Below are 10,882 nucleotides of genomic sequence, written 5' to 3'. Positions count from 1 at the left end.
TCAACTGGCTGACGATCTGAATGTGTTTTACTGCAGGTTTGATCACCCCACATTCACACCCCTCATCCACTCCAACTCAAACTTCACACAGTCAACTGCACCCCCTGTTATCACCTCCACCCTTCCCCCTGACTCCCCACCGGCACTGACGGTCTGTGAAGAGCATGCGTGTCAGCTCTTTCAGAGACAGAAGATAAGGAGAGCATCAGGCCCAGCCGGTGTGTCACCCTCCTGTCTGAAAGCCTGCGCTGATCAGCTGGCTCCCATCTTCATACGGATCTTCAACAGATCTCTGGAGCTGTGGAAATCCCCTCCTGTTTCAAACACTCCACCATCATCCCAGTCCCTAAGAAGCACTTATATAATTTATTTTAAATCGATGGACCCAAACCAGGGCTCTCCATCAGTTGTATTCCACTGTGAGAAATGGGAAAGGTGAACCACAATGGTTTCAGCAGTTGTTGCCCTATGTGCAGAGGTTAACCTCTACCTCTCCTTATCTTTCCTCTAATGCTATCTCCTCTAACTAGGACTGTCTCCTTGGCTGTGGTGGTTTTCAAAAGCTTCTCTTCCAAACCTGAGAAAATGGTTTTATTATAGCATAAAATTATAGAAGGACCCCATGATACGTCACCTATGGATACTGGGAGTTGACCAGTGTACGCAATGGTGATGATTCCAATGACGGGTAAGTCTCCCTAATAGCCACAGTTTACCCTAAACGAAACTCGTACATGAGCTGCAGCAACAGGGAATGTCAGGGCAAGGCAACTTTATTTATTTATATAGCGCATTTCATGCACATGTGCAAGTCAATGTGCTTTACATACACAATAACAGGAAAGACAATAAAGAATTAAGATAAATAAATAAAATAAAAATGATAAAAAATAAGAGTTAAGTGAAACAAGTAAAAATAAGTTGATAAACATAAAAATAAAAGATTAAAAAGTAAGTGTACTGGAAGAACATACTCATATGGAATATAGGTGCTACAACTCACAGTTTAGACAAGTACTGCTGTAGCAAGCAAATCAGTGTTCATAAGCCTGACAAAACAGGAAAGGGCTGAGCCTTGATTTAAAAGTATCAACATTTGGGAAACATCTAAGTGTTTCTGGGAGTTTGTTACAGGAATAAGAAGCAAAATATTTGAATGATGCTTTACCACGTATTGTTTTAGGTCTATAAACACTAAGCAGTCCCTTTCCAGAAGACCTAAGGGTGATGGTTGATAGAGAGTAAGAAGATCTAGGAGGTATTTGGGGCCCAAACCATTTTTCAATACGCTGTAGTTTTTGGAGGGTTTTCTTAGGAAGGCCGGAACTGCCTGTTGCAGTTATCTAGTCTATTAGAGATAAAAGCATGGATAAGCTTTTACAGGTCTGGTTTAGATAGAAGGCCTCTAATCCTTGCTATATTTTTTAGGTGGTAATATGCTGACTTGGTTAGTAAATTAATCTGGTTTTCAAAGTGTAATTCAGCATCTAATATAACACCCAAGTTTCTGGCCTGATTTGTAGTCCGTAGTGATAGAGTTTTTAGATAGGCACTGACTTTAATTCTCTCGTTTTTGTTGGGACCAAAAACAACTACCTTACCTCATCTACCTAATATGTTGGCACTCTGAGATTCTTCTGAATGAAGAGTGCGTTACAAATAAAATTAATTATTATTATTACCTCCTCTACCAAAGACTAAAGTGTCTGTTTGTGTCTAACTTGTGTAATTTGATGAACCTGCTTGAAAACGTCTAACAGTTGCGACAGACAAAGAGCAATATAATGAAGAATTACGGAATGGAATTTGTTTTGCAATTGCATTATTTAGTCAGAAAAAACACACACTTTTCAGCTGTAGTCTGTAGGCAAGTTGTTGGAACTGGGAAATATCTCGAACGCTTTTTTCGAACGTTGTCGAATGTTTTTCTCGAACGCGCCATCTCTCCCAGCCAAGTTAAGCTGTGCACATGCGCAATGACAAACGTTATTGTATGGGAGTGTGTCGCATCTTGAAATTGTTCTCTCCACGCATTAACGGATCTATCTACCCATCTATCTCGATAGATATTTATTGCCAGGAGCATTAAGTGAAAATATGGCAGACCCAAGAATACGACAAATGAAAATAAAGACGGGAGTCGTGAAGCGGTAAGGATATGTTTTGATGTCTCGCTAGCTACACTAGGGTAGGTGTTTTCATGTCAAGCTAGGTGTACGTGGTAGGTCTTAACAAAACCGCAATGTGAGCGTCTTTTTCACGTTAAGCCAATTGTAAATTCTACACAAGTTAGCTGGTTCCCACAACAACAGACGAAATGTGTCAGCCAACATTAGATGGGCGTCTAGCCGTGGCGTCCAACATGAAGTGAAATGGGACAGGTCTCGTGCTGCACTCTGCACCCCCACCAAATCGTAACCGGTTGTGCTGTGCAAAAAAATAATGATGCAATGTTGCCCATGATGAACAATGATTTCGTTGTTGTGCACTGGGCTAGAGTCAGGCTAACTTGTAAAATAGCTTGACAACTTTTTACAGGTTGTATCAAAAGGAATGCATTAAACGACAACAGAAGTCCGAGGTAAGCTACTACTTTACTGCGTTAACCAACGTTACTTTATCAGGTTAAGGAGGACTGCAAACCAATATAAGTCTTAATACTACAAAATATAGTTGAAGCGATAGTGTTTTCAAGATATGCTAACTTGTGGACTTTATTTTTTTCATCAAAAACTGCAATATCCTCGCGACGTCAGGAGAAATGGGCATTTTCCGGCAGGGGTGGGGAATGCGGCACGACACTGGCGTAAAACGATACTTTTTTTGCCACCGCTATTCTTAGGTTTACGGTGTATATTAACTACAGTAGAGTGTGGAAGTCGACCGGAAGTGTGTAGTTTTTAGAGTTAGCAGGTTAACACTTCCTGCTTTCATAGAAAAAATCCCTATGGAGAAATTAATGGTTTTTCGCGGAATATCGCCAGGAGCAAACCTAGGCAAAACCTTTGGGTAAGTTAAAATGTAGTTGTCAGTCGGTCTTTCGTAACTAACTGTTGTCTTGTCAAGTGAGAATAAATCTGTTGCTACCAATATGTTAAAGAGAAAAGATGAACTACATTGTGTTGCTTGCCTCAAGCAGCATTTGGGGGATTCAAGTGGTACCCATGGTTACAGACATGTTCGCTGTTTACACACACCTGCCTCAATCATGCCTTAGTAGTATGCTACATAGTTGAAATATATGAAAGGATGGACAAGTTAGTAAATATTTGAACTACATAATATTGTCTTCATCACTGAACTGCAAGAAGGACTGGGGTTTAGTCTGGCGGCTTTGAGACTGTGGCTGGTGCATTGAGCGATGAGACTAGGTCTGATGCATGCATGGGTGTGTACTAGTGGCTGTTACTGGGAAGAGCGATGCGTGACTGATGCGTGCATTCTTTCTAGCCTCTTCCTCTTGGACATCATAAATCATGTTCATTATGTTATGTTAAATGCTGTCTTATATAAAAAATCTCTAGCATACCTGGTGATAAGATTGCCGCTGTTGCTACGGATCCATGTCCATAGGTCATTGATAGAATGTGCCCCATTGTGACTGCAGCATCGGTGGCCAAGTGGTGATCATTCCTAACTTTAGAGCTGTAGACCTGGGTTTGATTCCTGTTCCTATCCAATTGTATTTAACGTCATGGTAGTGCACCGACAGATTCCGTATCTGTAGTAGGTGCCTCATAAAAGTACTGTGAAAATGCGGTTGCCACACAGAGCAACCTGGGGTAATGAAATGGTTGCCTCCACTTGTTTGCCTCGCGAACCAGGCAACCGTTAATTTTGCGCTAGATAACATCATCTGGAATGATTCAGGGGACACAGGTTCCTTAAATCAATACAATTGAGTTGAATTGAATGTAGGCACCTACCTGTTGACAATTTCAAATTGTCAATGTATTAGTAAGATACACCTTATTTGGGACCTTAACCCAAATGTAGCTTACAGACACTACAGTACTATAAAAAGTCGGCCCGATTTACTGTATGTATTTTGCTATCAAAAGGGGGACCAGTGGGTGTGGCTAGGATTGGGAGAGCTTTCTCTGTATGTTTGAGTGTATTCGTATTGGTTTGATGCCGAATATCAAATCTAATGACAAACATACTATAGGACTTCATACCTCAATAGAAGTTAGTTATAAGAGAACCATTTTTGCGTATGAAGCTCTTCCTGCCTCACCTGCTCCACTACTCGTTGCTCTTCCTGCTTGGTCTTGAGCAGTGAGCCAAAAACTTTCAGCTAAAGATGGAATGAAGAAACAAAAAAGGTGACGGTTCCGTTCCGCCACATGAAGGGGGCATATTGTAATGTCACCATGTTTTTTCGCAGTTGATGGTACAGGCCAGATGAGTTGGAAACAAAAAATGTATGCTAAATGTATGCTATCCTAAGTGTTGAAATGGTGCTTTGGTGCAAAACATAGCACACGCAAGTGCATCTAGCAAACGACAATGGTCTACTTCCATATTTATTTAGCTCTAAAATCACGTGAGTTTCTGTGAGATCCCAAATCCCTTTAATCGCCACTCTGAAATTGTATAGTATAAATGCCAAATGTGTGGTCCTGCGTTTTGACTAAATCATATGGTGTTTGCATTCTTACAATTCAAATATTAAAAATGTGTTTGTGTGCATTCCCCTTTTCTGCCAAAAACAAGGTTTTGTGAATATGCTGTGTTGAAGTGGTGTATTTTTAAAATGACAAATTTGATGATGAAAATGTGTTTTGTGCCAACATACAGTATGGTAGCAAATGAATCATAAATATTTGAAATACTATGAGGAAATATATATATATATAATATTTTTAAGTGAAATTTAAAAGCTGGACGGCCTGAATGAAATACAACTGTCAGGGTAGCACCAAGTTAATGGATTTACTGATTTTGTTGACAGACTTGCCAAAGAGAAGGTCCACTACATCAAGGAGGCCAAACAGCAGGAGGAGAAGATTGAGCGTATGAAAGCAGAAGCCGGAGATGAATATGTGATTAAGAAACAGGTTGGAGATTTTCTGCTTGTAAATATAACATGAATATTCATGAGACTTTATATTCATGTGTATGGGATGAGCATGGCAAATAGAATGAAGATATATATATATATATATATATATATATATGAGAGAGAGAGATATGTATATTAGAATAAAGATATACAGTGTGTATATATATATATATGTATAGATGAATATACATCTTTAATATACATCTCTCTCTCTCTCTCTCTCTCTCTCTCTCTCTATATATATATATATATATATAGAGAGAGAGATGTATATTAGAATATCTCTCTCTCTCTCTCTCTATATATATATATCTTCATTCTATTTGCCATGCTCATCCCATACACATGAATATAAAGTCTCATGATACAAGTTCAGACCCAAAAAGATCTAAAAATAGGGCTCAGGTTAAAAATATCCTGCAGTTTCTCTCTCTCAGTTTATCTTTTTGGGTCTGAACTTGTACCATGACTACCCCAGCAACACCCTAGCAAACACTACCATAATGCTAACCTTGCAACCATCATGACTACCCCAGCAACAATTTTAGCAACAACTTCAATGATTATAGCAACCGCCATGACTACCCTAGCAACATCCTAGCAACCACATTAGTTACCCCAGCAACACCCTAGCAAACACTACCATAATGCTAAACTTGCAACCATCATGACTACCCTAGCAACCACATCAGTTACCCTAGCAACATCCCAGAAACCAACACCATAACGCCAACCGAGCAACCACCATTACTATCCTAACAACCAGCATAGCAACCACTTCCTCCCTCACCACCACCTTATCCAATGGTGCACCTCCCTAGACATGGGGTGGCCGCCTCGGTCGCTCGCATGTTCACTAGAAAAAAAAAATGTCTTTGACTTGTTACATGTGGATGCTACCAAGTGATTGATGATGTCATTCTCTGCGATGACACCTTCCTGTGTGTTTGCCTTCTGCTCTAACACACAGATTGAGGTGCTACAGGAATGTCGCATGATGGTTCCCGACTGCCACCGACGCCTGACTATAGCACACGCCGATCTTCTGCAGTTACTTGTGAGTACACACACACACACACACACACACACACACACCACACACACACACACACATACTCTCTCTCACACACACACACACACACATACTCTCTCACACACACACACACACTCGCACACACATACTCGCACACATACATACTCTCTCACACACACACACACACACACACACACACATACTCTCTCACACACACACACACACACACACACATACTCTTACAGCCATTTTATACTTTATATAAGGGATAATGGATGTCGAGGTGTTCCATTATATGAAAATATTGGACAAGGCGGAGACAAAGAACTCCAAGGCGCGTGGCAGAATCACGGACAAGGATGGTGTTCGATAGTTTGCATGGTTGCCATCATAGATTAAAGAGTGAGCAAGACGGCTCTGTGTGTGTGTGTGTCTGTGTCTGTGTGTTGGTTGGCACCCATTGTGTTTCTACCTTTTCCTTTTATGCGCCATCATCATCTACTTCTTTTGGCCAGAGTATGGCAGCCCTTGTAAAATTAAATAAAAAAAATTAAATTTGGCACACTGATTCACTTCAGCAACTTTTCTGTGTGCGACTTAAGTACTCTAGCACCACCAATGGGTCAAAGTTGGAGGTACATTGACACAACTTTTATACCGTATGAGTCAAATTCCAAAATGAGACATCACTGGATTCTTTGGGTCACATCAAGTTCAACGCACCCTGACGTCAATTTACTCTGTGTTGGATTTTCTGCCATTTTGGATTTGATCGAAGTGGGTTTTGCTACTTCTCGGACAAACTCTCCAATCACCAAATTTGTCAGTGATTTGTTTTCAGACAGAGCACATGGTTGTTTTATTTTCGCAGACACGGGGTACGTGGGTCATTGGGTACACAGGTCCATGTACAGGTTGTCCAACCTCCATGCTTCACTGTCGGGCTTGTGCATCCACTGGTTCACGCCGAACCTTCTGGAATCTGAGCTGAACACATTTATCTTGACATTCCCTGTGCCAAGTCTAAAGCACTTGCCCATCCATTCTGTAGATGGAATTTGGAAGAGTTTGTAAAAAAAAAGCATGCCAAAAACAGGAAGTATTTCGCCAGGGGTGGAGCTTGCTTTTCCCATGAGTGCAAAAGATCAGAATCAGTGGAACAGTGGAAGACACCTTCCTGTCCCTGATGGCAAATACGCTTTTTTTCTTGGTAGCTATAGACTAAAGTGTACCCTCTCTCATGTCTTAGGAGGAGTCGTTTAGCAATCGGAAGGTTGCTATTTCGATCCCGACGACTCCTCATCAAGTGTCAAAGTGTTCAGTGGCTCCCGAAACGTGGCCTTAGGCTGAATGACCTGAACAATGGGGGGGGGGGGGGTTAATGACTATTAACACCCCACTGAGTTAAGACTGTGTTTTACAATTTTTTGCTATTTACGATTGACCAATTCATCCAGAGACATATGAGTACCAATCAAAAGCTGAGCCTATTCCTAATTACATCCGTTTGAAAAAGTAACATTGGTGTCAATTTGTCCTGGAGCTGTTTTGTGAATATCTTTCCTGTTTTCCATAGGAAGGCGAAGAGGATCTTGCAGAAGCAGAGGAATACAAAGAAGCACAGACCATACTGGATTCTGTGAAGCTGGATGAATGATTTGTCAACCACACCCACCTACATGCACACCTGTAAAAGCTCATTTTGATTCCTGTAGACAGGCCTGATTTGTAAAGCATGAACCATATATTCAATTATGTTTCCGCTTTTTTAATATATATTTTTTTTCATCCAACATGATTTGGCATTTTGTTTCTACATGTGTAAACCTCCCCCACCAATGCACTAAATAAAACATTTTTGTACAATTTATGGTTTTCTTATTTCCTTCCTTAAAATGTTTCTGTAAATCATCTTCAAGTTTAAGAGTTTGTTTCTGTTTCTGAATGACCAAACACATGTTAGTAATCTAATAATGAGAATGGAGTGAGTGAGTGAGTGGAGTCTGTATTCAGATGATAAAATACTATGGGCAAAATGAAATGCTTTCCCGAGTCTTCATTTCAATGAGTCCTTACCAATTACTTATACAAGATATCTTCCACCCAGTATGTTTTGCTTTTGCCCATGTTAGTCTTGCTCTGCTACTGGTCACTCAGATATGGCTTTTTCTTTGAAACTCTGCCTGTAAGGCCGCTATTCCAGGACCTTTTCACTGTTGAAGGCCGCTCATTTCTAGGGATTTCAAATGTGGCAGCTGAGGACCTGTGAGGTAAGTTTCGTTTTTTATTTATAGCTTCAATAAGACAAAATAAGGATATCAGAGGTATAAAGGATATGGGAAATAAAGAACAATATATCAGTTTATGCAGATGACATACTGGCATATATTAATGACCCAATCATTTCTGCCCCTACAGTGACGGATGACTTAGAACTCTGGTTATCAGATTAATCAGTCAAAATCAGAGGCAATGATGTTGGTCGGACAATGACCTACACAATTAGCAGGCAGGCTTCATTTTAGCTTGTCTCAACGGTTCAGATACCTGGGAATCGTTATAACCACAGACATATCACAACTATTCAAAGTCAACTATGGGAAATTGAAGGGCCTAATAAAAGCAGATCTTACGAGATAGGAACTTTTACCACTATCTTTGAATAGGATGCATAGAAACAAAAAGAATGAATATATTACCAAGGTTGCTTTTTCTTAGATGGGGGAGGCCTGGATTGAGCTAATCTGAAACGAGTCTACTGGGCAGCTCGTTAGCCAGTCTCAACAGTGATACAGTTTGGATTGGAATGGGGCAGAGTGACTTGCCAGATATGCCACTGGACTAAATCCCATTCCTGAGCCAAGATATTTGGGGCAAAAAGAAGATTAACAATATCTTTGTAAAAAACACCTTAAAACCATGGTCAGGGGTGATATAAAATTTAACTTTCCAGAGTTATAAGGATAGCTGATAACATAGATTTCCTCCAGACTTTTAAAAGATGGGAAGTGAAGGGTTTAATGATTTTAGATCAGTTGTTTCATTTTTAAATCATTTCAACAGCTACGAAATAAATAAGACTTACCAAACAAAGACTTTTTCAGATACTTACAAATAAGACACTATCTATATAAACATTGAGAATGGGAAAACCTTTGTACCTCACAATCTAATATTGAACTTTTCTTTATATCACCAATTGAGGGGACAGTCAAAACCAAGTGTGGATGGCAGGTTCGAATGAGGTACTCCAAGACCCCTCCTGACCCCTCTTGACCCCTCCTGACTATTCTTGCTACGTCAAGGGGGCCTCAGAACAATGCTGGAGGGTGTGTGGCTTGGTAGGAGACCACACATACATACTTCGGGACTGTCCAAAACAGACAAATCAGAATACTGGCAAAACATACAAAAGGAAATAAAAAAAAATCCCTATCTATAGAACTACCATTAGAACCATCCTACTTTATGTTAGGGGTTTTACCAGATGATCTTGAAGAGAATATTCAGTGTTGAGAATCCTCCTTTTGATAGCAAATAAAGCCACACCCTCCCACAGTAACACAATGGAGAGAAAGAATTCAAGACGTTTATCACATGGAACATATGACTACAGTACTACAGCTGGAAACAGATACATTCATGAATAAATGGACCCTCATTGCCTTACATTTTCAACTGATATGATACACTAGCAGAGGCTTCCAACTCTTCAGAGCGGACCACCACACAGAACTTTCCGGCAAGACGAAAAGTGGATGAATCTGTTTCTACTCTAACAGTGGCTGGTGCAAGGATGTGACAGTGATTCAAGAGTACTGTTCTCCTGATCTGGAATCTTTTTTTTATCAACTGTAAACCCTTCTACTCCCCCCGTGAGTTCGTTTCATCCATTCTGGTCAGTGTTTACATTCCACCGCAAGCCAACGTGCTTGAATATGAATATAAAAGTGGCATTGCTTGCCTTCAAATAGATGTACTTCATAAATGACCAGGGGATCACAAGTATTGTTCTTACTTTATGGCGTGTGGAAACAAATGTAGCCTATCATCTCAGAATTACAAGTCATTGTGTTTACTACTTTTACAATACTCACAGTTAGACAAAAAAGACTTACTGTATGATCAAACATTTTGACATTATGAATATACTGTACACTGAAGTGTGTCTCAGTTAGGGGGAGTCTTAACCCTTCAGGACACTGCAATTCAGGAACTTTGAACACTGAAAACAAAATGATATTTATAGATTATATAGTCATTCTACTTAGCTGCTGAACTAAATCCAGTCAAACAGTCCATTGTTATGCGTAGCCATAGCCTCTTCTGCATGTGCTCACTACCCCTGAAGCTATGATCTGTGATTGAAATATGGGTGTTGGTCTGAAGGGGTGTGGGGGAGAGCTGGGGCGAAAGTAGCACTCCTTTTGTCTACGAGTATAAAGATGATAGACACACATTCTTAGGTCAACACAAGGGGCATTTTAACTTTCATCTATCTGCCAAGCATCTTGGTGTTATTCAATGGTGCTGGATCGAGTTTCAAAGTGGAGGGGTGCAAGAACACAGGGCTGTAGGGGGGTACGTGCGGGGGCATCCTCCACTGTGGAAATTATTCTTAATTCTGGCAGCTAAATGCACCATTTTCCTTTAGTTTGAAACAGAAACGGCCCGGTCTCACTGTCTGTTGGATTCTTCAACGGAGACGCATCCCAATTCACTTTGAATGGGGTGACGTCATCCAATGCCGACCTGAAAAGTGGTTCCATTCATAGACATAGTAT

The 10,882-nt window shown here is 40.4% G+C and overlaps 1 protein-coding gene across 1 annotated transcript; it reads left to right on the top strand.

The window, feature by feature from the left end:
• The first annotated feature begins 1,969 nt into the window (after window positions 1–1,969).
• Window positions 1,970–8,139, top strand: tbca (tubulin cofactor a). Its single transcript, XM_012830010.3, has 4 exons — window positions 1,970–2,150; window positions 4,955–5,060; window positions 6,036–6,122; window positions 7,675–8,139. Exons 1-4 carry the CDS (start codon window positions 2,098–2,100, stop codon window positions 7,753–7,755), a joined length of 327 nt encoding a protein of 108 aa, XP_012685464.1. The 5' UTR covers window positions 1,970–2,097; the 3' UTR covers window positions 7,756–8,139.
• Window positions 8,140–10,882: the final 2,743 nt, after the last annotated feature.

This window comes from Clupea harengus, chromosome 12, assembly GCF_900700415.2.
Source record: "Clupea harengus chromosome 12, Ch_v2.0.2, whole genome shotgun sequence".
Classification (NCBI taxonomy): domain Eukaryota; kingdom Metazoa; phylum Chordata; class Actinopteri; order Clupeiformes; family Clupeidae; genus Clupea; species Clupea harengus.
This window is presented reverse-complemented; position numbering and strand designations above follow the sequence as displayed.